The 27500-nt window shown below is 38.6% G+C and overlaps 1 protein-coding gene and 1 pseudogene across 1 annotated transcript; one reads left to right on the top strand and one right to left on the bottom strand.

The window, feature by feature from the left end:
* LOC138045418 (thrombospondin-1-like) overlaps positions 1-27500 on the bottom strand; it is a 38521-nt pseudogene that overhangs the window by 5909 nt on the left and 5112 nt on the right.
* On the top strand, positions 1772-8123 carry LOC138045424 (uncharacterized). Its single transcript, XM_068891931.1, has 3 exons — positions 1772-3219; positions 4047-4241; positions 6174-8123. The coding sequence occupies exons 1-3, from the start codon at positions 3126-3128 to the stop codon at positions 6557-6559; spliced, it is 675 nt and encodes a 224-aa protein (XP_068748032.1). The 5' UTR covers positions 1772-3125; the 3' UTR covers positions 6560-8123.

Here is a 27500-nt window from a genome sequence, read left to right as displayed (position 1 = left end):
ACTTAACAACAAGGCCCCTAACAACAAGGCCCCTAACAACAAGACCCAAACTTTACCACACCTGAGAAGAAAATATGACCAACCTGCTCTTGTGTGTTGTTGTTGTACTGCAAAGCAACATGAGTCCAAGTGTTGTAAGTAAAGTTGCCAGTGAGGAGATGACTGCCATTTGATCCAACTCTGACTTGACCACCACTTACTGACAGGTGTAAGCCTTGGAGGTAAAAGAAAGGAAAGGAACTTTATTTAAGTGTCAAGTCATTCTAGTGCTGGAGCACTAATTGGGGACACTGTAAACTGAAATTAACAATTAACACAAATCAAGTCAAATGTGGGTTTTGAGGAGAGAGGAAACCAGAGTACCCGCAGAAATCCTCTCGGTGCAGAGTACTAGAACCAACAAACTCAACCAACATATGATGCCGAGTTTGGGAATTGAACCCGGGCCACATTGGTGGGAGACAAGTGCTCTCACCACTGTGCCAGCCCTGCACCCCTGATACTTCATGTCTTCTAAATGTTGTCACTACTAATTTAAGAATTCCAAATGAAAAATAACATGAAGGAAACTTACTTGAGCCTTGTTTAGTACCAAAAACGGGAATTTCATGGCTCCTGTTACAAGCCTCTTTGGAACCACATCTCGAACTGAAAGAAGTTAAAAGACCTCCGCAATTAGACTGTCTAGAAGGCCATTTAAATCAATGTTGTTTTCATAGGAGAAGTTGGTGTTGAAAGGGTATAAGACTATGTTGCATCAATGATATAAATAAAATAATTAGCAACTATTCACTGGAGTGGAGGTGGCTAGTTGTGGACATTTAACGAGCCACAAAGTGGCAAGCTAAATATCCACTGCTAGCCACCGACACTAAGGTGAATAGTTGTTTTAGTATATACTAAAAGAGTGAGATAACAGCACAAAAAGATTAACTCATTTATTCTCGCAAAGATTACAGCATTTCGGTGAAAATTGCTCAGAGGTGAATAGCAAAGGATATCCAGAGTTTCAGTAGCCAATCAGTGTGCATGTTCAATGCTAACAACTGTTTTACTAGAATTATACTAATGAACTTTATTAAGTGTCAAATGTATTTTAGCACTGGGCACTAATTGAGGCACTGTACAGAAATCAAATCAACTAAACTCAGATCAAACCAATTATGTTGGTTTTTGAGGAGAGGGAAAAACTGGAGTACCTGGAGAAAAACCACTCAGAGCAGAGTAGAGAACCAACAAATTCAACCCACATATGACGCCAAGTCTGGAAATCAAACCCGGGCCACCATCTCTGCTCCCTCCTGCCATAATTTCCCACACTGGAGCCAAGGCCAAGGCCAACTATGGACTCATACCAAATAGGGCTGTGGTTTTGGTTTGATGTTTGGTAAATTATTGTCAAATTTCACGTAACAGGAGCTTGACAAATAAAATACAAAGGCGAAAGGACAAAAAGATGGGAAAACTCTTTTATCCTTCTCATCATTTCACTCAAATTCTAGTGCAGCTGTATCTGCCTAAATTGGCCACAGCTGTGCAAAATGACCAAAACAAAGTGCAATGGTCACTTGAGCTGTTGACCTTGACCTTGACCTTGACCTTGACCTGTAGACCTTCAACTTAATCATCTCACCTAAACCAGATGTCATCTAGGGCAATATCACTGTAACGGCCCCCCCCGTGCTGCTGTGAATTTTACAGCCACCAATCCTTTGTAACCCTGCAAAAACAACAAAATATTTACTGACACATTTTGGTGGAAATAAACTGAGTGAAAGAGATAAATATATCTTGTTGGCTCAAGTTGCATGCTTGCACTTTGCCGCCATAGTTTGACGGATGTAATAAATTCTTTCAGCTCTGAAGCATTCAAATGTTATTTTGAAACTGGTAATAATTATTCATCTTCAAGTTGATACTACTTCCTGTCACCATACATTGGTATCCATGCATTGGACATAATCCATGTACAGGACAACTGGCACTTGGTGTGCACCATCAGTGCACACCAAGTGTGCAAGCCAAGTGTGCTAGAAACAACAAATCAGTTTCACGCTGCGTAGATTTAGACACTTAATGCTAAAATAAACCCAAAAAAGGTTTGGGGCAAGATTTTAGTTTGGTTTGGTAATAACTTTTTGCTATTTACAATTCTGACTCTCTTTTAGAACAGAAATAAATTCCTCAGATTTTCCTGAATGTTGCTTTGCGCAGTGGCAGAACTTCAGGTGCAAAAGAGGTCACTCAATCATTTTTTTGTTTTTTATAGCACTTTCTTACCTTCTACAAAACCCTTTACAGAACTTTAAATTAACTTGAAATCTTCCTGTAATAAATTGATCTTTAATTGAGGCCGCTATTTGTATGTTTCGCAATTTTCAGTAGTCATTTAATTGGAAGATGGTCATCATTTTAATAACTTACAATAACATTGTTCCAATGGAAATTTTTGGGGCAATTCAACACAAAAACTAATTTGTTGTAACAGGTTGAAAGACCCTGTGAATGAGGTTGGTTGCTCAGTATAACTGTTACAGATATTTACACCCTAAATGCAACCAAAAATATTGTAACCATTTGTACACCTGTTTTCTATGTTCTAAAGGACAAATTTTGTTGCATAAGTGAAGTTATAAAATATTAAATATCTGAAACCAATCATATTGGAGGTAAACATAGTATTTTTCAGTAATATGCATGTAAATTAAAGATGAAAAAAAAAAATTCCATGGTTATAAGATGTTTACCAAATTTAGATGAAATCTGCTTGAAGATAAGGTAGGTACCATTCTCAACTTGTAGCTATTTCAAATAGTTATATCCAAATGAATTTATTTTCCAATTTTCCTGGTTGGCATCCCAAAGAACTTGATAAAGAAAAACCAGTGGGTTAAGCACAATAATTTTGCGCTTAAAATAAGCGTCCCTCACTTAATTCAATGAAATATAATTTTCTTAGAGCACAGTAGTTTAAAATATGTGATGGATAACTTAAGAATTTTCATTTAAAAAAAAAGGAAGAGCTCTAAAATTCCTTGCAACGTGTACATAAAAAGTTCAACTATTAATTTTTCTCAAGAACATGTTCATGCAGCTACCCCTGATAAAGATTGCTGGAAGGTGACATGTCTTCAATAACTGGGTCCTCAGATAGTTATGGTGCAAAAAAGTTGGTTGACAGAAGTCCTGCATCAAGGGGATACCCACAGGAATGCATAGGTATTTTAGTTAAAATTTGCTTTTGTTGTTCCTGTGATTTACTCATAGTTCATTGAATCCTGGCCATGCAGACCTGACTCGTAAACATCAACAAAGAACGTCAAGGATTCAAAGATTATTGTGGCAAATTTCACAAAATAAGACAAAAATACTTTCTTCTCCATTTCTCATTTTGCCATACAAGAGTTTACATGAAACTTGATAAAAGGTGGAAATTTAATATCACTTTGATGAAGACTTAAATACTTCTTTACACCATCAAGCTATCCATTGCAGCTGTTTACCTTGTTCAACTGACTGCAATGATTTTTCCAACTTTCATTTTCATGCTATATACGAAACTTCATATTATTTTAAACGACAATAACATCTTTCATTTAAACTTGGTGGGTTGTAAAGCTAATATAATAGCTTATGGGGCCATGCAAAAAATTAATGTTAATAGGACAATAAACAATTACAAATACAAAAACGATAGGAATAAAATCAATAAAAAAAGAAATCACTGTCAATTTGGGAACCCAGTTGTGCTGACTCTTCACTAAAGTTCAAGTTTCTGAGGGCGGGAGACTTTTTTGACCTTTTTGAATAATCTCTGGTGCCGACAGCGGATGGTTGTAAAAGATTCCAAACAATGAATCCGCTGTATGACAAAGAGATTTATTCATAAAATAAGTTTGAAAACGTTGTACCCTAACATGATGTTCAGGATGAAAGTCATACTTAGCCCTTTCCTTTGGATCACCGGTAAATGAAAAAAAAGTGGCATCATGATGCTTCTTACAGGCCTTGAATGGTACCAACAAGTTCACTTAATTGATATTTAGATTTTGGCAAGTTTTCAATGCAAGGAGACAACAAGGCTGTCAAATACAGAACAGCACATCTACGGTGGCTCCTAGACAACAATGTGTTTACAATTAACAGCACAAATGACTGGCAGCCTTACTTGAGACACTGGACACCCAGCAGCAGTGCCAGATATCCATTAAGGATAAAGACCCCCAAATCGTTGGAAGCATGTGAGTTTTGAACAAAATAATGTAATGACTGTTTGAATTTCATAATCTTTATTAATAATGATCATTCTACATTCAGCTACATGTATGACAGCATAATCCATTAAGTATAACTTACAAATTATCTAAGAAGCACCCAGTTGAACAAGATACCTCAGTCTGTTATAGCTTTCAAAACAGGGCCTTAAAGAAACTGAGAACCTAAATTTAACAAAGTGTAATGTACTGTCAAATTTTTGGGGCACAGGGATGGCACAGTGGTGACAGCCCTCGCCTCCCACCAATGTGGCCCGGGTTCGTTTCCCAGACTCAGTGTCATAATTATGTGGGTTGAGTTTTTTGGTTCTCTACTCTGCACTGAGAAGTTTTCTCCAGGTACTCCGGTTTTCTCTTCTCCTTCAAAACCAACATTTGACTTGATTTGCATTAATTGTTGATTTCAGTTTACAGTGTCCCCAATAATTATTAGAACTCCAGTGCTAGAACAATTTAACAATTAAAAAAAGTTCCTTTCCTTTCCTTTCCCTTATACATTGTGGGTATTGTTGTGTGGAGGCACACTGTGGTGTAGTGGTGAATGCAATTTCAGACTCCCATCCCCAGGAATAGTTGATTCAAGGCCTATCTCAGCCAGTGTGTTGTTTCCTCAGACAAGAAACTTCGCTCCACATTGTCTCTCTCCACCCAGGTGTATAAATGGATACCGGCTACATACTGGTGGGGGTAAAACCCTGTGCACTAGCACTCCACTCAGCAGGAGAGGAGCAACAACACTCTCAGTTGCTCCATGCTACTTGAAAGCGGGATTAAAGCTCCAGCTGTGTGAGCCCCTGTGGCAGTGTGTGACTAACCTTAAGCTTACCCTTACATTTTACTTCAAGTAGACAGACAGAATTTTGTTCAAGGTCATCCTTGACTAAGCTGACTGAGGTCCATTAAACCAAGTAGTTGTTAATTAATTTCTGTGATTTCCATAGTTCTGTGAATCTCACCTCGCCCGCTAAGTGCCAAACTGTGTTTTGGCTTCCATCAATCAAATTTCCGAATATAGCAGAGAAGATCTACTCCACCCCGGGAAAGCAAATAATTTGGAGTTTTTGTTTAGTTCACAGCTAATGAAACCCACATTGAACTTCCAAGGCCAAAATTAGAGGTTATACAGAAAAAAAGATTTGAGCAAAATGCAAATTCCATGGCTTTCCATCGGCATTGAGTTCAAATGTATGAATATATCATGATGGAAACCAACGATGCTCATTGGTTGGTTATGTCACACATCAATTTATTTTGGCTTCCGTGGTTTTGTGTCAACTCGCAGCTTTCCGTGGAAGTTTGATTGATGGAAGCCAAAAAGCAGTTTGGCCATTGGCACTTGAAGACGAGATTCTGCAGAATTATGAAAATCACAGTAAGTTGATACATTTTTACCACCATGATCATTTCTTGCTAAATTTATTTTGTCTCCAATTCAAATAATTAAACAATCTTTTTAAAATACCTATAATTAGCAACTATTCACCTCAGTGTTGGTGGCTAGTGGTGGATATTTTAACTCATTCCTGCAAAGATTACAACTACTGGCTGTATTCACAGTATGTTACAATAATAATAATTATGATTTGTGTGACAATTTATGATTTATCAGAATGATGATACCTAATATTCAGTTATGTAATCTTTTGCTCTTGTAATCTCTCTCTCAAAGTTGTATTAAAAGCAAGCTTAGCTTGACTCCTGAAGAGCCATTTCTGTCAGCTGATAGTATAGACCACCAAACGTAGCACTTGATACACAATACAGTTAGCATTTTAAGAGAGTTACAAATGTTATGAACAGATTCATGGGCCTGATTAAACTCAACCCAGAGACTTGATCACAGTTACAGATCAATAATTTATTGTAAAGATAAAAAATTGCCTTTTTATTCATTTATAGTACTGGAGGACTACCAAGTCCATGTTTACCACAGCAAACAGGAAAGAATGTGGGTAAAACAGTGGATAATTGGAATGCTAGAAGCAAAGAGGTTTAACATCACAACCAACAGACAGCCATCAAGAAATGCTTCCCGAGTTATACTTATTTTGACACCTGAGCTGTTTAATGAACAAATAAATGATGAAATTCATGGCGCCGTTCAAGGAAAAACTGTGCTCGGTATTAAACTAAGGGGCTGTGATGTTGCAAAGCAAATTCAGAGCGTATACAGCAGCTACATTGACCTCACCACAGTTGATCCCAGTGATTTGACCTTTCACATTAACTTCATGTTCAGGGTACTGAAGGCCCTCAAGTTGCCATTGTCCATTTGCTCAACATAAGATAATTATTGCAGGATTGTACTTTTAAGAGTGTGTTCCTTTTGGCAAATCCAAAAAAGGATTTTTGTTCCAAGATTTGCCAGCATCATTTTGCAGACGAAAGAAACATGAAATTCGAAATTTGATCTGTAACATTTCTTGAATGCGTTCATTATCGTGGCCTCTCAAGAAATTACTCAAAATTTTTAGCGTATAAGTTAGCAATATTTAACAAGCCAGTTTGACGGACAAAGATGCACAAAGTTGTAGCTAAATGTGAACTCGAATAATTATTGAAAAAGCTGCTTATTACAGCAAATTACACTTAGTCTAACATTGTTATTGAAACTTTTAAGCAATGCTTAACTACAAATAATTAATAAATAAATAATTTTCATTATTTGGAACATTTGCCCACATGTCAGAACGGTGGCAAAGAGTAGGAAAGGGGAAGGACTGAGTTCGCTCAAGCTGAAAATACCAGTACTAGTTCAACTGATTAATTTATCCATAAATCCGGATTTGGATTCTTTGGATTTCAAATCTAGCAAATCTTTTTTCAAACAGGATTCACTAGATTTGAAGTTACCGAAAGGAACAACTGATTCTATCTAGCTTAATTAAGGTGAAAGCAACTACTGTTCACAAATTGAATTTGTTATTATAGTTTCAGTGAAAACACAACTGTTACAATAATTATTATTCATTCCAGTCATGCTCCTACTGGTGAAATAAATTGTTTTCCCTTAGGTATTATTTATAAACTTTTTTTGGTGTCTGACCCAGTTTGAAGATTTTTCCCTTTTTTGGGTCAGAACACATTAAAAAGCAATCTGTGTTTAGGGAATAAAAAACAGACTGTGACAAACAATATTAATATTGTTGGAATGCAACATAAATGTAGTGGGTAGTAATAACCAACTGATCCTGAAAATATCCTTCAAAGTTCTTCATTGAATCCTTGAAGATCTTTGAAGTTTTTTAAGATCAAGACTGCTGCCAAAGAACATTTTTCCAGAGCCCTTTGGTGGCTCAGTTGGTTGAGCACCGGGCTGTCAAGCGGGAGGTGGTGAGTTCAACTCAGGCCGGACCGACACTCAGGGTCTTTAAATAACTAGGGAGAAAGTGCTGCCTTAGTTTGTAATTACATCTGCAAATGGTTAGACTCTCTAGTCTTCTCGGATAAGGACGATAACCCACAGGTCCCATCTCACAACCCTTCAATGTTCATAATCCTGTGGGATGTAAAAGAACTCACACACTTGTCGCTAAGAGTAGGGCACATAATTCCCGGTGTTGTGGTCTGTCTTCTGTTGTGTATCATGGTTGGGAGGGTAAAAAAAAAGGGGCCACAGTAATTGGCGCGAACTGTTGTGGCGCTCTGTCAGCTTGGCTGGCAAAGTTAATAAATTAAATTAAATTCCAACCTTAAAAGTTAGTAGCCCGAGTCATTTTTTTAAGAGCCCAGAATTAATTAATTATCACCTTGTGATAAGTTAGCCACCCGTTTGGGTTACTTGTTCAGAAATTTGGTCACCCGTGCTCACAACGACTGTTAGGCAGCAGTCTGTCTTGAAGATCCTTGAAAGATTCTCAAAGAATAGTTGAGGATCCTGAAGGATCCTCACCAAAATTGTAAACCGGATTGTTACCAGGATCCTTGCAGGATCCTCACAAGATCCTCACTGTGTCCTTAAGGATCTTTACACCACCTTTTGGCAATTGAAGATCTCTCCTCAAAAGGTCCACATCTTCAAAAATCTTTTACAGGTCTTTGTAGATCTTAGAAGATCCTTGAAATACTCAAAGATTCTCTGAGGATCAGTTTTTCACCAGGGATCTGACCTACTCACAAAAAAAGCTTGAAAGTACTAGAGCAAGTGATGGCACAGTTGGTTAGTGAGCAGCCTTGGTGAAATAGATCCTGAGTTTGATCCCAGTGGATCTCGCATCCTTGTTTCAACTTCTCTCCTTTCTGTGTAGCTTAACCCTTTGATGCCTAAACCGGGCCAGACTGAGTATTTTACTTGTCAATGGGGAACCCTCAGGAGTCAATGGGTTATTAGCAGCTTTAAAGACCCTTAAAATGGAGCACTGATGGATTTACAGAGGTGGCAAGATGTGACTTGTGTTTGACACTATTTTCCAGTTTAAACTGAAGGACTCCTCATTATAACAATTTTATTGTTAATGGTCCTTTTGCCCACATCCTGACCTCTGTCCCCAAGAATGTTTCTTACCGAAAGATCCACTTGTCCCTGGTGCCACTTATTGCCTTGGTCTCCAGCTTTCCAAAATACCGCAAACCATGTTTTATCTACTGTCTTGACTTCCACAAGAAGGGTTCCCATCGTGGAACCTAACATGTGGTAAAAAAAGCTCATGTTGCAGCCATCCCCAGCAGCAAACCAAGGGGACTCCAATGAGGCCTGCAGACAACAAGTTTGCATTGATATTGTTGTGAGAGTGGAAAAGATAAGAGAGAGGGGTATCCGTCACTATGAGAACTAAAATGGTTCAAACTGGGAGATAATTTAATGGAGCTGGGAAATGCAGAGAGGAAAAAGAAAAAGGAAATGCTAACAGTTTACTGGTCAGGAAAATAAGAGGGTGAACACCAAGAGAGTGAAAAGGAGTGCAAACAGAAAGAAAAGGAAATGGACCTAAAAGAGTGCAAAAGTGGAAAATGCAAAAGACGAAAAAGTGGAAACGGGGAGAGAGAAAAAAATAGTATTGCTTCATATGGGATTTCTGCTAAAATGTTTTTGAGATCTATCATGATCATTAACAAAACCTATTGCCCTTCAGAACCCCTGAGGCTTCCAAATATGCATAAAATCCAGATCCTGAAGTGTGGTCGGACGATGGGCCAGTGTTTAAACTTGAAGTTTTGTCTTGGATTACTTTGAAATCTTCCTCCTCGTCTGTAGACTGCTTCAAAAATCCTGTATCAGGAGTACTCTCCCCAAACGTGATCGGTGGAAGGTCACAAACAATTCTTCCACTAGAAAGATAATATTAATCTATTTGACTTCAATGGCAACTCTGACAAAAACACACATACAGTTACAATTAAATTCATATATATCTGCTTACAAGCTTTTAACTAGACCTCCTGAGACACTAAAACCAGTTTACCTTAGTTTATCCATTTCTGACATAAGAAAACATGTTAACAGGTACACTTTCATTATAAACTCACGTATTACAATTATAATTACTTAAACATATGACAAAACATCATAAACCATCCTTCCTTTTGCACTATGAAAAGGCAGATATCTCTGTGTCCCTAAACAAAGATAAGGTGACCGGGTTGGTATCTTTAAGTCATCTTTAGAAAATCAGACTGTTTTCTTTACAAAAATTTCTTTCATTTTAGCTGAGCACATTAATAAAAACCAGGAATTCAAGAAAACTTCAACTAAAGATAGTTAAACATCTAATGCCATAGACTAATCAAGTGAAGCTACATGTATGATCCTTGCAGTTGTAAACACAATTTTAGCAACTGCGTAGAGAAGCCTGAACTACAAGGATCATAGTTTGCCTTAATTTCATATCCGCAGTTCAATATGAGTCATTTCATATATCATTTCATTCATTGATTCATTCATCACGGGAACATTTGAACCCACAAATGGCATAGCTCAGTTGGTTAGAGCGTCTGATCAGCATCGCAAGATCACGGGTTCAAACTCTGTTGAAGTCATGAAATTTTCAGGCTTCTGTATACAATTGCTAAAACTGCCTTCGTAACTGTTAGGATCATAGCTTCACTTGATTTCATATCTGCAGTTTAATATATGATTCATTTCATATACCATTTTGTTCACTATAGACTAAGCTAAAAATCGTTTAAAATAATAGAATAACACTGACAATAAAATAGCTTTTGTAATAATTTAATTATTAAAAAAACTACAATAACTACAATAACTACAATGCTTAAGTTATAAAACAAAAGTGTCTGTGGACAAAACTCCCTGGAGCAGAGTGGAGAGCCAATGAATTCAACCCACATGATATGTTGAGTTTTGGAATCAACCCTGGGTATGCTATGTCAACTCTGCTTTTAAAAACGTCCTTAGGAGGGGTACTTGTTTTTCTTTATAAGAGGAAAACATACTTAATTTTATAAATTAAGACTCACTTTGCTCCTGTTATCCATACCCAAGCTGCAACTGTGAAACTGCCAGACCCTTTAGTGATGTTGCTAACAACTTCAATGTCAGCATAAGCATCTTCACCAGTTAGAGTAAGTGCATAATCTCTGATCTAAAAATTTAGAGGGTGATCACAGTTGCTTAAGATTAATTTTATCATTTTCATATGCCAAGCATTCTTAACTTGTACAGTGAGGATGAGCTTGTTGCTGTTCCCACAGCTGTAACAATCAGTTTGAGAGATTGGAGTGGATTTTCCATCAGGCAAATGACTTTAGAATGACTGGGGACAATCTCTTTCTGAAGCAATGACAGGCGATAGGAGAAAAGATTCAACAAGCACATAACACAGTACCTACATAAATACTGAATTGACCACTCCCCATAGGGACTTTTCAGGGCCAATGAAACACAATCACCGAAACGACAGCACACAACAACAACAACTGTTAACAATCCCAACTGGCCTGAGGTAAAACCAGTTAGCTATTTACAAGTGTGGCACAGTAATATTATAACAGCAAAAATATTAAAACTATTTTTCTCGAAAGAGTGAAGCTGTGATTGCCGCACTTATCTGGACAATTTAAGCAACCGTCTCTTATAGAAACCCTGAAAAGTTCAGGCGGCATCCATTGAACCCGTGACCTCTGCAATGGCAGTATGCTGGTGCAATACTCTACCGACCGTGCTATAAAGCCACTCAGTTGGGAGCAGGTCAATTTGTTGGGCTCACATGTTCCTGTTAAAGGTCTCAATGAATGTAAATAAAATGTATTAGTTATTGTACAGAAAAGGCAGGAAACGAGTACAAACATTCCACAATATTGTACAGAAGAGAACCGCTTTGACTAGTTTAGCTGCATGCTGACGTGGCCCTGCACGCACAAATCTGTCACACATCATCAGTTGTTTACAAATCATTTACTAAAAATTAAGCGCAAAAAAAAAGGTGGATAATAAATATATAGCTTATTAGGGGTTTTGGTGTGTAGTATTGCAGAGAATTTCTACTCGTTGTTTGTATTTTGACTCACCCCAGCGGGCTCGTCAAAATACAGCACAATTCGTAAAAATACTTAGTGATACTACACACAAAAATTGCTCAAATTGTCCAGATAAGTGTGACAATCACTTCACTCTTTTGTCTATAACCCACAGTTAAAAAATTAATACATGTATGTATTTCATTCATTAAAATTTTCCCTGGCAAAAAAAAAACCATGCAAAGAGCAAAGCAACAACTTTAGCCCCTGTTTGAAAAGCCTTTTTTTGATACAGATGCTAACATTTGACCACAAAATTAATTTACATGTAGCTAGCTACCTCAGGAGAGCGTGCCACCAAGGCAGAGTAGTGAACTTTTTTCTGTGAAAAGACATACATGCCAAGCCGACCTCCTCTGTACCTCTTGTCGATTAAGTTCCCAGAGTCTGACAAAAGTTTGTTCCCCTGTAAGGAAAGGCCAGCATAATTTAATAACCGTGTTTGGATGAATAAAGTAACTAATCCCTTCACTAACAAAACCATAATATTCATATAAAGCAACGCTGTGCTCTTTATTCTTGAAACTGCCACTATCAGTCCAGATTTGATCTCATCCACCCACCAAACCCATGCATGAATGTGAAAGGAGGACAGAGACCACTATACCGGTCTCCCCCGTTCATGAACAGCCTGTGGGTTCTTTAACATCCCAGACTGCTCCTACACTGTTGATTGACAAGAAGGGTTGTGAAAAGGGCCTATGGTTTATAGTCCTTGTCTGAGAAGACTTGAAAGTCTAATGACTTGCAGATAAAATTACAAAGGCAGTATATGTTCTGCTCAGTTGTTTTTAAGACCCTGGGTGTTGGTCCGACTGGGGTTGTCAACTCACGATCTGATTTGCATGAAAGCCTGATCATGCTCAACCAACTGAGCCACCACTGGATGCTGGTTACAGTGTATATTGAACACGTCACTGATCAACATAATTTCCACATCACCTGATACCAACGCAAACGAATTCGTCCAGAGTCTGGATCATGCAAGAGCCTCCAGCGATAAGCCACATTAGTAACCCACTGAGGTTTAGGGTCATACCACAGGACATGTGACTGATTGATGGTGTTTCCTGTCTCCCACAGGGCATCTCTGAGGCTTATACCAGGACCTGAATGTGATTCAATAGCCTGGGGCAATTAAATCAAATGATTTATATATAAAGTTAACCCAGATGGAATGATTCATAATTCACACATAATGAAAATGTTATTTTTTAAAAATAACAATCTTTACTTTCATCACTTGCATTATTATTATGTTTCCTCCTTGCCAAGGCACTCTATCAAAGACCTTTTGGCAAGTAATCAACTCATCAGTTATTTTAGGCTAGCCAAGAAAGTATGCATTGAAGTATACAATACAATGCAATACTTTATTTAACGAGGGTAACACATCCTTCAAAAACACTTTTAAATTCTTTAAAATTGTTTTGGCATTTTATGCAATTGTGAATCCTTATGAAATATAAGACTAGATTGCAACCATCATTTGAATGCTAGAGGGACTTAAAACAAGGTGTTTCATGAGTTTGCTATACCGAAAGGTGTTTGATAAGTCACTCAGAAGGGCCGACACCTCCATATGTCAGGCTAATTAAGCTACCACAAAGTATGCATTGAAGTATCCTTTACAATTAAAAATAACAATAATTATTAATAACAATCTTTAACATCAATTTAACAAATTGACGTCATTTTTTAATGCGTCTGTCCTCTTATTGATGGTAAATTGCATAATTCCATTGTAAAATAATTATTTGTTTTTTACAATAATTATTATTATTAATAACAAAACCCCAAAATGGTTAATTGCCAGGTTAAAATGAGAGGAAAAGATGCAGTAAACAGGTATGAGCATGAACTTTATTCAAATAATGATGCGAACCTTTTGTCAATAGCTTTTCTCACTTTCTGATTGGCTACTTACAAATTTATAGTCATAAAATTTCATTCGTTAAAAAGTTGACCGTTGCACAGATTTTCACATAAATTAGAATTATCTGTCTACTCTCATTGATGATAAAAATTAGCCAATGAGGGCACAAGAATTTAGATGTAAAAATTGGTTTGATAAGGCTATAAAGTGCAGCCTTCCAAATTTCGTTATAATTGAAATTAAAGCTAAGGGGATGGTAGCTATATGTACATCATCTCGAGTCAGCTGATGCACTGTGTTGACATACCATAAGGTTGATTCCTTTCCTTCCAACTGATCTTGGGTAAGGTGCATTGGCATCTAAATTGTATGACTGGGTCAGTCTCTTCCACGAACACACATAAAATTTCCTGCCCAAAGAAGAAAAGAATTGAAAGAACTAATTTCCTAAAATGCTTTTCCCCAGTAAAACTCGTCAAGCAGCAGCCAAGCAAGTGATTTGGGTGCTTCCCTTTAAACCAGTTTGATATTGTACCAATAGTAACGGATTATTCTGACGGCCAGCTTGCACTTTTCCCTCAGCTCCATGGTCAGTTTTCTGACTCAGTGAGTCTAAAACACAGGTCACAGGTCAGTGGACAATTCACTGTGCTACAGATGAATAAACAACACCAAACGTGTCTCCTAGCCCTAATCACTCTTCAAAAATGTTGCTTCAGCTCCAGGGAAAACTTCTGACTTAGTTTGTTCATCAGCGGAGCAGGGACTTCCAGTGTTGACCTGTGACCCGAGCGAGACATGTGTTATAGACATGACTTCTCTGACTCGGCACTTTTAAATAGCCATGTGGTCTTCCTTCCAATGAATTCTTAAGTCCTGTCAAAATTTGAGCTTCAGTTGAAACATAAGGAAATTTAACGAAATACTTACAGTCTGTTATACTTTCAATATTGGCTAGCTAAACATTTGAAGCAAACATGTCCATGCACTTAGATGCATCTACAATAATATTAATTATTCACCGAAAATAGACGAACTTTACTCTGATAATACTCTCAACTTTTCATTGACGATCACTTCCTAGCTTTTTTTACAATATCTTGTTGAAAATGTACACCCGGCCTAATTACCTGTTGCTCTGGTAACCAAAAACAATGCCAGCAAAATCATCATCTGTATTATCAGATATAAAGAATGTTCCACGGTAGTCAACATGTCCAAATTTTGTGTAGCTTATCAACAGGCCTGGGTTGCTGAAAAACAACCACAAATAAAAAAATCAGTTTTAATAATTATTATTAATTTAACTCTTTCACTTCTGCTGTTGAGTGGACTCAACGCGATAGGATTGCATGACTCCCAGTGCGAATGTTGAGAATACTTGACACGAGAAATTAAAGTGTCCCCAAAGTGCTGTTTTTTTCCTACAGGGGCATGCATGCAATAGAATTCTTTCTCATACCCTACAGGACAACGGTAGTTTGACTAGTTATGCCATTTTTGAATGATAGTTCTAAACAAAACCAAGTGATTCAAGACATGTTTCCTTCCTTGTCATTGGCATAGACATGAACTTGTGAAATGGTGTTTACTGTATTTCTTTATTTAGATAAGATAGATAGGCCATGCTTTCACATAAATTAAGACAGCTCAAACAATGTTAAATTTTTGATTGTATATCATCCGTACTATTAGGTAATCACATGATTTTGAGTGCAATTTGGAATAAATAAGCACGAGCCCATAGCGCGAGTGAAATTTGTCTTTGAAAAAATCTACAAGTACTTATTTATTCCAAACTTGCAAGAGAAAAATCAGGCGATTACTTAGTAATAATATACATGAAAAACTTTGAGTTGGTTAAGCAGAAGAAACTTAACACACGCGTATCTGAGTGACAGAATCAGGGAAAAATTGCATCATAAATTGTGCCATTCAGGGCGCATGCTTGATTTGAAGGCAAAAGATTTTGATTGGTTCTGAGCAAACCCTATTGTTTATTAGCCAATCATAATCCAGAATTTCGACATGTAATTTGCACTGGTATTACACTTTTTTTGCACTGTGTTACACTTGTATTGCAATGCTCTCAGCCAATCAGAATCGAGTAAGTTTTTCATGTATAATATTGGTCCTGTAAATATTATCGTAGCAGTGTCAGAAGAACCAAAGTTATAGTTTATTCTTTGAGAGTGGTTTGTGTGGTGTCTAACATTGCAGAAAAAATGCAGCAGTTATGGGGTGTACAGACAGTAGAAAAGTCAGCAGTGAAAGAGCCCTTTCAGCCCTAACATGGCCGCCATTGACGAGTCAACCAGTCTGGCATTATACAGAGTAAAAGTCTTGTAAGTGTCACTCTTAAGAGGAAAAAGGTTATTAACCCTTGATTCCTTTACAAGAGCGTAAAATTGGAGTACCCACAAAAACATCTCAGCAAAATTTAGAGAGTTGGGACAATGTGCAAGCCGGTGAGTCATGTGAGCCATGGCTGTGAGCCATGTGAACCATGACTGTACTGGGAGTCATGTGAGCCATGCATGGCTGCAAGTCATGCGAGCCAACATGGCGAGCCATTCAAGTCAACATGGGAGTCACACAGTTATTGAAAGCTAACCGTTTGAAAATTTATGGGCGCTTAGACCTAATTACTGTTTATCAGCGCTATATTTGAAATGGGTGTTTAGACTTAAATGCGAAATTCGCATGGCTAGTAAAACATGGGAGACTTGGCGTTTAGTTAACATTAATTATATTATATAGTTTGTAAATCCAAAGGAAAATAAGAATTGATTTTTTTTAGTCATAGTAGCACCAATTGGCCCCTGAATGCCAACACCCCCCCCCCCCCCCCAAATCCCCACTGACAAGTAAAATCATCTCTTAAGTCTCACTCCTGGGAATCAATGAGTTAATTTTACCCACATTTGGCCAGAATCGATCCAAGCCACAATACTGAAAGGTAAATGCTTCCCTGCCAGTGCACCACTCTGGCTCCCCTTTATAACCCATTCACTCAGAACTAGGATTGACACTTGTTAGATTTTACTCTGTCTGGACAGTTTTATTTATCAGTGGGTGATGGTTCAGGAGTTAATATAATTATTGAAAAAGGACTTTGAATTATGTAAGTAGAAAGCACTTACCCATTTGCAGTTTGCACAATTTCTCGCCCCTCATTGAAAACATTCCATTTTGGAGGTACTTGTGCCTTCCCGACACCATCTAAAATGACTTCCTGATACAGACTAAAGTCAGTTTGGTTCAAGAATCTGTTCACTGGATAGTCATCCTGCACAGCAAAAAGTAAGTCAGATCGGTGATGGATGATTTGAAAACAAACTTGAGCATGTCAGTAGCAGTTTCTTTCACACTTAAAACTCAAACTTCATTACCCCATTGACCCCTGAGAGTGACACTTGATGGATTTTACTCTAACGCCAATAGATTTTACTCTGTCAAACACCAGAAGATTTTACTCTGTCTAACGCCAAATGATTTTACTCGTCAATGGGGCGCACCCTAGGGCGTTTGAGGTGTGAATGTCCCCATTGGAGCCTTTCTATAATGGTTTAATGTTGTTTGAAAATGCTTATAATCATTTAATTGTATGTTAAACATGTACCTTAATATCATAGTCCAATAACTGATATGATGGCATCAGCTGAACATCTACATTTAAATGTTCCAGCACCAAACAAAGCCCACCTAGGTGGCTTTTCACACCAAAAGCCTTAAAGTTTTTAGGCATCACCGTTCCTGCTGACCAGTGCTTGCCGGAAAATAGCACAGACCACAATGCCGAGAAAACCTGCTCACTCAGGAGGAGGGCTGGCGCAGTGGTGAGAGCACTCGCCTCCCACCAATGTGGCCTGGGTTTGATTCCCATGAGACTTCACACGTCACTCGAGTTTGTTGCTTCTACGTTCTGCCCTAAGAGGTCCCTTCCCCCCGGGGAAGGGGGGAAATCCCATATAAAAAGGACTGGGGTGCTTGTCATACCTTTTAGGGGTTAAAAAAGCGGTTTTGGTACCTCTTAGGGTGTTCAGCCTTAAAAGGTCCACAGAGGGAGCTTTAGTGGTACCTTTTAGGGTATTGAGCCAAATAATTATGACAGGAGACATTCGACAATTAAGTAATTTTTAATTTTGTCTAATTAAAACCCATAATTTGGTACCTCTTAGGGGCGAATAAATTTCATGCCATGCCCATAAGACAGGATCTTGGTACCTCTTAAGGGTTCTTTTCAAAATTTCCAACGAGTAGCCCCGTCCTTTTTATATGGGAGTCCCCCCCCCCCTGGGGTTTTCCCCTCTCCTCTTGATATGAGTTGATTTGATTTCTGTACAGTGTCCCAATTGGTGCCCCAATTCTAAATATACTTGACACTTAAATGGAGTTCATTATTCTACAAAGGGGTCTTGACAAACTGCGAGCCATGTGAATCATGCATGTTGACTCGCATATAAGTCTATAAGCACCCATTTCAAATACTGCTGATGAACAGTGTTTAAGTCAATTAAGCACCCATTTAAAAATGGTTAGCTTTCAATAACTGTGAGTTACGACCGATTTTTAAAAAGTTAGCTTCCAATAATTGCGAGTTTATCGCATGGCTCGCCCGTTGACTCCCACGGCTCACTGGCTCACACATTGTACAAACTCTTTGCAAAGAATCTGTGAACACTACTGGGTTTATGGTCCTTATATCTACATAGCTAGGAAGACCTCAAAGTCTTGAGCAACTTTTACAGATGTGTACTGCCGCCAGTGCACAGTGGGAATAAAACACTTCAAACTGGACCTAATTATATGTTGGTAAAGGAAATGTAGCATTCTGGCTCTCTCTCTCTCCTGGGAACATGGTTGCAAGAACCTATATTTTATCTTGTAAGAAGGGGCAGGTACAAAATACAGGTCACAGGTGACAAGCAGGTCACCTTTTTATCGATACAGAAACAACCCTAACCGTTTTCGAATGCTAACATTAGGTCTATTAGGTTGGCTTAAATGAATATTTAGGATTCTTTCTGTATTGGTAAACATTGACCTAGCTGTGAGTTGTGACCTGTCTTTTGTACCTGCCGAGTAAGATGGGTGGTCCATTGAAGTTTTTGTGGTGTTTCAATTGACAAGATTCTATTAGCACAGTTTTAACCAGTGGTTTGGCAAGAAAAAAAAAAGGATACCTGATAATCAAAGGTGAAATCACTATCAGTATCACCAACACAGACATCACCAATGCCATCACCATCAGCGTCAGCCTGCATGAGGTAGAACACAGCGTTAGCAAATCCCTTCCTCGCCTATGACATTCTTTGGAAAGTCTAATGCAGGGAATGTTTCAATAACCTCTGATTGTTACAGAGGTATCATTTTTTGGTCATTTTGGAAAACGTTGATGTACCTAGTGTACACTCGGATGCTTGTACAGCTGTTCTGAACATCTCATAGAGACAAAATCCCACCAAATCACAGCTCTATAGACCCATGGACCTGTAATTTCAACTATTTTACATAAGTGAAGAATACACTTTGCTGGAAATTGCTGGGGAATGAAGCAAGAACTTGCAAACTGTGACGTCTTACTCTGGACTCCTCACCATGGCCAAAACTGAATTGGTCAACCAGCTACTACTATGCAGAGACCCTGGATGTCTACCTGAAGATCTTTCAACCTTGATGCAAGATCGGGGTGGATGGCGTGATAGGCCACACGTCTGAGCTAGCTCGACCAGATAATGATGATGTTACACAGGTAGAACAGAAATGCAAGATGACCTTGGGGAAAAGCCTTAAAAGTTCTTAGGCATCACTGCCCCTGCTGATCAATGTTTGCCGGGAAATAGCACAGACCACAATGCCAAGAAAACCTGCTCACTCAGGAGGAGGGCTGGCACAGTGGTGAGAGCACTCGCCTCCCACCAATGTGGCCCGGGTTTGATTCCCATGAGACTTCACACGTCACTCAAGTTTGTGGCCCGCAAATGCAAGATGACCTTGGGGACATTGTCATTGTACCTGCTGGTTAGGTGGATGTCACAATCAGGATTGGTAACCCCTCCATTGGCCTTAGCTGGTCAGAGTGAAAATCTCAAAGGATGATAATAACAACTCATGAAAGACCGAAGTAATCCCTGCGAGAACGCATGTTTTATGAGTCAAATGAGTCAATGAGTCAATGAGTCATGGGGCATGAGTCAATGAGACTAACAGTGAATATATCAATAATTTGTTGATTAAGCCTACGCCCTCGTTTCAGTGATTAGGCCTAAGCACTGTCTGAAATTTTAGCTTTCATTTTAACTGCACTAACTCGTTGACTCGTTGACTCATTGACTCATTGACTCATGACTCATTGACTCATAAATACTTAACACTCAATCCCCGCACTTATCTGAACAATTTAAGCAACTGGGCCCAGTTGTTCGCAAGCCGATTAACTTAATCCAGGATTAGCGTAAATTTTCATTTCACGTTTTCAACTTTTTGGTAAAAGTTTCTTTTGCTTATCTATGTTTCTCAAGATTGACTTCTTTTAATGTAAAGTTTTGCCGAATATCAGCGTTGAACAGCATTTAGGAGTAGAGAAATAAACTCCTCTGTTAAATTTTAATCTGGGATTAGCGCTAATCAGCTTTTGAACAACCGGGCCCAGTCTAATAGACACCTGAAACATTCAGTCTGCTTCAATGGGACTAAAACCAATGACCTCTGTGATACCCAAATACTCTATAAACTGAGCTATGAGGCCACTCAACTGGGAGCCAGTCAATTTGTTGGGTTCACATGTTCCCGTGAAAGGAGTGAAGAAATATGAAATGAATGTACCAGGTATATATTTGAAGTGCGTTTAAATTGTCCAGTTAAGTGCAAGGGTCACTAATCTTCTACCTTTCGTCAATAACCCACACTTCAAATAGATAAATTTACTTCAGTCACTGTGACAACTTAAGCTCTGGCTACACATTCAAACATTGTTACAAAACATTTGTTGGATCAAAAAGGTTGGAATGTGTAGCATGCATTTTGTCCAACACACAACAAACGTTGACACTTGTAGCTGCCCTTTCAACAATGTTGTATTGCAAAGACCAATCAGGGTTAAGGGCCCAGTCTCCAAAACACAAACAAAACATACGCCATCATAAGGTTACGCAACAAAAGTGACATGCTTCCAACAATGTTATGCGTATCCAACATTGTTAGAAGCATTCTTACAACAATGTTGGGACGTGTTTTTCTCACTATGTTACAATGTGTAGCCCGGATTTAGTCTTGCGAGGTGCACGGAGGCCCTTAACTTATCAAATCAAATCTTCCACATTGTCAAATGTACAAATTATGACCCATCTCTGCTAAGGAAGGACTGTTGTGGTTCAAATTTGATTTTTCATTGCCTAATATTCATAACCATAATCTGAAACAAAGGAAAATTAAAAATGGAACTTGCTTAAAAAATTTTTAACCAAACATATAATTGAACCATAACATAGGTCTTACTTTCAAGTCCTGACTGGGACAACACTTTAGAAAACAATGAGTTTTCTTATAACCTCTTATTTTACTGCAGAATTGAAAGAGGACAGTAATCTTTCTCCCTGCTCCTGTCTTTGCTTTGATAACCATAATCATGATTATATAAGAGTACAAGTCTACGCATTTTCAGATGATGAGGCTGAATCAGTTCCTGTCAGGGAAACAGTGGAAGGAAGGAAGAAAGGAAGAATGAAGGGAGTGAGGATGGAAAGTAAGAAGCAATGAAGGGAAACAAGGAGGTCAGAAAGAAGAAAGGAAGGAGTGAAGGAGAGAAGCAAGGAAGGAAAGAAGGATGAAGGAAGAAAGGAAGGGAGACTGGCAGGGAGGAATGATAAATAGCCAAAATTAATAATAAACTGTTGAAAATCAGTGTGAATTTTTCAGTCAGGATGCAGCTCTTTACAATTAACATCTAATTTTATTGGATCCTTTAGGATTCAGCTCTATTGTTTTTAGGATTAGGGTCCATTGTTTCTTTTGTATCATTCTTTGTGTCTGTTGTTTTCTGAACCAATCCCGAGAGTCATTCCGCGAGCTGCGTGTCGGCCCCAAATTTGGAGCTCACCTGATTTGTGTTTGCTACAAGAGGGCAGTTGTCTTCTGAATTCAAAATGCCATCTCCATCTTTATCACTGTCGCAGCTGTCTCCAAGCTTGTCATTTTCAGTGTCGAGCTGGAGACAAATATTGAAATTTTTAAGATAAGGAGTAATTCCTTCATTCCCTACATTTTACAGAAAACATTCGCAAAACAGCGACCTGTTTGTAGTGGTCAGGCCCTGTGGCCCCAAATTTCCTTTAGTACAAGAAACCCGTTAAGTCTATAATGTGTCAACCTTTAAGTTGTATCCAGCAGTGAAATAATGATCCAAAACTTGAAAGTTTGCTCACCAAAAAAGTCAATGTTTTATGTTCTACTTAGGAGTACCGGAACCACATTTGCCCTCAGTGAAACTGTCACTTGATGGCATAATGGACAGACTGTAACTAAGATCTCTATGGCTTCACAGTCTAAGATCACTGGCAAGGAAAGATCTTGTGTCACTACTTTAGCAAAGATCTGACAAGAAAGCTTACTTGATCTCCATTGGGTACGGCTTTGCAGTTGTCTGTACTATCACCCACGTCATCTTGATCTTCATCTGCATTTTCGTCACAACGGTCACCAATAAGATTCTCATTAATATCCATCTGTTGAGCATTTGAAACTTCTATGCAGTTGTCACATGCATCTCCAACACCATCGTTATCAACATCCTCCTGGCCTGGGTTGTAGACCAGAGGACAATTATCCTCTTTTTCCACTCCATCGTTGTCCAAATCTCGATCACAAGCATCTCCAACACCGTCACCATCACTGTCTCTCTGATCTACGTTTGCAACATTGACACAGTTATCACACTCATCTCCGATACCATCTCTGTCATAGTCTTCCTGGCCAAGATTCACTTTAAACTTGCAATTATCATTGGTATCAGTAACATTGTCATTGTCGTCATCGACATCGCAAACATTGCCGAGATTATCCCCATCATTATCTTCTTGTCCACTGTTTGGGATGGATGGGCAGTTGTCAATCTTGCAGTGTTGTTCAAAACAAGACAATGCCTGGTCAGGAAAGCCATCCAAGTCAGAATCTTTCCCACACTGTTCACCATTTCCAGCAAAGCCCAGTTTGCACTGGCAGAAAGCATTTGAATTATGTAGCAACTGGATGCATGAGCCATTCACCTTATTGCACAAGATGCAAGGGTCGGCTGCAATGCAAACTGCAGGGGAAAAAAATGGGAGTTGGTTTACTTACAGTTGCCATAGCTTTGTACTTCAGATTTAAAATTAAGCTGTCCAAGAGTATCAGAATATTGACAAGACTGCTTATACTGTGACTTGAGTATCTTCTTAGTCAAGGTCTACTCAATATACTAGCTACAACAAGTTGCCAAATTGTTGAGACACTTTCATTAAAAAACCCCTTTTCTAGCTTCCAGTGCCCGCCGTATCTAGAATTTAAACCTTTCCCACTTCCTCTCCTCTCTCCCCCTTTCAATGTTGACTGCTTTAAGTTCCCAACATTTTTTTGTCTTGCTATCAACACTGATAAGGGGGGGAGGGGCCAGCAGTGTGAGGGATAATAGGGAAATTAATAACGCCCCAAGAAGGTGAAGTGTCTCCACTATTTTTGCAACTTGTTGTAGCTTCAAAAACGCAAGAAAGTTGACTTTTGTGAATTTAAAGGCTCATCAATATTTTTTTTTGTTGCACCTAACCAAAATATATTTTATTTTCAAGACACATACATCCCCACATAAAAACAAATTGCATTTTGCTGTTTCTCCTTGAGACAACAATAATTTCATTCACTGCAGAAGTTACTCAAGGATCGCAAAACTGTCAGTTTTTTTCTTCCATGACTGAGCTTGTAAGTTGAATGGTTGTACATTTGATAACAAAAAACATATTTTTCAGTGAAGTTCTGACTTGTATTGCATTTTGTGGCTCTCATCAATAGTATATCTTTGCCTCTCACCCACTCAGTCATAAACGTTTGTCCTCAATTTCTCATTTTTCATAAGACGACAGAAATTTGAATGTTTAACCAAATTGAAAAAATGTTTGGGCCATGATTATTTACAGCTACAATTGTGCAGAGCCTATATGATCTATTTCCTTAAGTTTAAAAAAACGGGATGTTTATGAGGATGTTCCTTATTGATTTCAATTTGACAGCGACAGGGGCACAATATTAAAACCCACCTCCAAACAGTTTATTCCATCTCCCATCTGAACCACACTTTATGTTGGAAACAGTTTTGTTGAAGTATTGACGACATTTCACCTCACAAGTATCTTCGTATTTTGTTCCAGTGCAGTTGTAAAACTCTCCAAAAATTGGCACCTACGTTGAAAAGGTTCCAATACATTTTCCTTTGATACAGTTATATGTAACTGAATCTCTTTCATTACCGGTAGCAATAATCAAAGGCAAGAGTATCCTAAACAGGCTGGAAGAAAAGGCTGAGAGAAAATATTTTTCAAATACTTGTTTTTACCCAACTCAAATGTGGCAGTGGCGTTTCTAAAACGAGGGTAAGGGTAAGACCAAGTGTCAGGGTAAGGGTAAGGATATGAATACTTTAGGTATCCTAAACATGCATAAAAGCTAACCTTAGGCCTAATTAGGCCTAACAAAAGTTTAAGGTTAGCTTTTATGCATTTTTAGGATACTTTCTGTATTCGTATCCTTACCCTTACTGTGACCCTTGGTCTTACCCTTACCCTCGTTTTAGCAACGCCGATGTGGCAGGCTTAACCCATTGACCACTAGGAGTGAGAGTGGGAGTGTCCAACTCCATACAATTTTACTCGTCAATGGAAGGCAATTCAGGAGTCAATGGGTTAAAAACCTCTATATCCACTCAAAAACTATGCCCCGATTAATCAACCCATTGACTGCTGGGAGTAAGACTTAACGACGCTCAAGAGGGTTTTCAGCTGAGCGCGCACGCGTAAGCCACACACGCAATTCGTAAGCTGCTCGCGTCAAATGGGTCACCAGAAATTAAAAAATACCACTAATTTCGCTCACCTTTCTCATAATTCCTTTATATATATGGAATATAAATATATCTCCTATTCACGAAAACTACTAAAATTCTAAAGAAATGGTTTAATGGTCACTTAAATCCGTTTGTGTTGGCCTGAAGCTCCACTCGCGTGCGGACTCGAATGTGCTGGTGACGCATGCGTAAATGCTGATCTTGGAAAACCCTCATTTTTCCTGATTTTGCAACTTTCTCGTTTATATCTCTGCTTCCGGACGGTGAATTTTTTTCATTTTTTGCATGTTAGCTTAGATTAATTTAAAACATTTGTCTTTCAAATTTAAAAAAAGTCTGTAGGTGAAAAAAGAAATTAGCAACATTTCAAAAAAAAACTTTTTTTACAGATTTTGTTGAATTTTAAATATTTTAGAGATTATTGCTAACATTACCTGGTAACGCTGAATGGGAAGATTTCACCGTCCCATTTTTTTCAAAAAAGACAATATATCTTGATTTTAAGACTCAAAGAACTGCCTTATATCGTTGCCATGGTAACGTTATTTTGGAGGAAAACGCGTTGTGAGAAATCTATGATGGATACTTAACCCATTGACTCCCAGGGGTTCCCCATTGACGGGTAAAATCGTCTGCCGTTAGACAGAGTAAAATACTAAGTCTGGCCGGTTTCGGCCGATTTGGATGTCGATGGGTTAATACCCTGGCCAAGTTTTGTCTTGATACGATTACCCTAACTGTATCTAAAAACAGAATATGTTTATTTGTTTGAAAAGAGAACCTATTTCGAGCCAGTTTACACCCTCCGATATCTGATTAACTCTTAAAAACAACAACATCAAGACAATAAATGGAGGGTGTACACTGCAGGTTGCAGGGTAGGGTTGCAGGTCATTGTTTCTCCATAGCTGAAACCAGGGATCCACATTCGCAGTCGTCCGGTCGTCCCAGACGAAACCCGTCCTGACGAATATAAGAACTCCAAAGGTCGTCCGTTGGATGAGTGATGTTTTAATTAATATCTTTTCATGAATGCAAAATGCCAGCCATCGGTGTTCCAAATCGTAAGCGAGTTATTGAAATACATCACTATCAGAGTCATAAGCGAATCGTCGGAGTGCTGAACTTGTCCACGGTCAGAGTCACGTTACGGGTCTATTCATCATTAGAGACCGCGCTATTGTTCAACCCTTTGAAGTTTGCCGAGTTTCCTAACCAGTCCCCTCTACTACCTATGATTTTTCACAGACCTTTTGTAAACGCATGCCTTGCGGATAATGAATGGTCGATAATGTCCTTCCTCCTGGGTTGTTATAGTTACAGAAAAGCACAGTCTGACAACTAAATCAGAGTTGAAGTCGGAAGAAACATTAGACTCTTGCACCACCAGAATTGTAGAAATGCTATTATAGCTCGATTGTTTTGCCAGATTAGGCATTTATGCACTTGTATAGTTTACTAAATGGAATTTCATTGACTTCAACAACTATTCCAAGTAGTCTGAATAGGTGTTAAACATTAAAAAAGGTCTCAAAGCCCTGGGATTAAAAGTACTAAAGATAGAGGCCGTATGTTCGGTTGGCATCGTTCCAGCAAATGGGGATTGTCATAGGGGCAACGAGCTAAAATTTATTAATGAAATTCCAACAGGCGACACAAGAATGTTCCGAAATTGCGACATAGCTGTGAAATTCAGACGGAGGACATGGGCACCCCCCCTAACAGGGCCTCAGAATTGCTTATGAATTCTGAATTCATTACCTCACTGACACTGAACTTCGGCCAATTCTCTATCTGTTCGGGTGCGACCAATTTCTTCGTTTCTTCAGGTCTTTCACCGTTAATATACAAAGTATAGGCCGATATGTTAGCTCATGCTGACCATAATAAAATGGGCTCTCTTAGCAAGCAGTATGAAAAAACCAAAACGGTGCGTTTCCAGCAATTTGAGATGTTCAAATTTCAAAAACTTTCCAGGGGAGCATACCCCCGGACCCCCCTAGAAGTTTTTGGCGCCTCTGGCACAAGAAACACAGAACACTTGTGCCTTTGATGCCATCTGCAGCAAGCATCTCACTCTTTGGAAACTGTAAGACTTGAGAGCTCTGCAGCAATGAAATCTCAAGTTTTGGCGCCATCTTTGACCCTGCAGTACTTTCCATGAAACAATCGCAGGCTCAATTTTCATGTAGCTCACCGCTGGCATGGTTGTTAGTAAGTCATTTAGAAAAGAGCAAGGGGTGACTCGTGGTCTCAGCTGATAGTTACAAGGTGTTTTGCCACCTCCGGCAAAAAGGAAAACAAGTAGAGCAGAACCTGCTCAGCTTACAAACAGCAAAAACAAAATCTTGATAGCATATAAAAGGAAGACACTAGACAACAGCATCCAAACTTTGGGTCTTTGAATGGTAACTTTGTAAGCTGCATTCAAGTACATTTTGCCGTGGTAGATATGGACCACTGTAAATCGGGTTCCCACGGTGCAAATAACAATACTCCAAAGTCAAAATTTGTAAACATGAATGCTCAAGTTACAAGTAATTTTATCGACCATTTCCTATACGTACGTAAGGAGCACTTGCCCGGCTGACGACTTCGATATAAAATGAATATGGATCCCTGTGAAACAATCCAAACTTTTACTAATGCTAGTATTAGGCCTGATAACACTATGTTTCAGAACTTTAATATTGTAAAACAATCACCTGCAACCTGCCCTCCAGTCAATAAAGGAAGTTTTTGGCTCCATGACTGTGAATAGAAATGACAATAGTATACAGTG

This window comes from Montipora capricornis, chromosome 4 (genome assembly GCF_036669925.1).
Source record: "Montipora capricornis isolate CH-2021 chromosome 4, ASM3666992v2, whole genome shotgun sequence".
In the NCBI taxonomy this organism is placed as follows: domain Eukaryota; kingdom Metazoa; phylum Cnidaria; class Anthozoa; order Scleractinia; family Acroporidae; genus Montipora; species Montipora capricornis.
The sequence above is the reverse complement of the archived record's forward strand: the minus strand, read 5'-3'. Positions and strand labels throughout refer to the sequence as shown.

Coding starts and splice junctions, on each gene's coding strand:
- LOC138045424 (XM_068891931.1), top strand. CDS start 3,126: ATGTCTTCAATAACTGGGTCCTCAGATAGTTATGGTGCAAAAAAGTTG. Junction 3,220..4,046: donor ATACCCACAGGAATGCATAG/GTATTTTAGTTA, acceptor ATTGATATTTAG/ATTTTGGCAAGTTTTCAATG. Junction 4,242..6,173: donor CCCCAAATCGTTGGAAGCAT/GTGAGTTTTGAA, acceptor ATTCATTTATAG/TACTGGAGGACTACCAAGTC.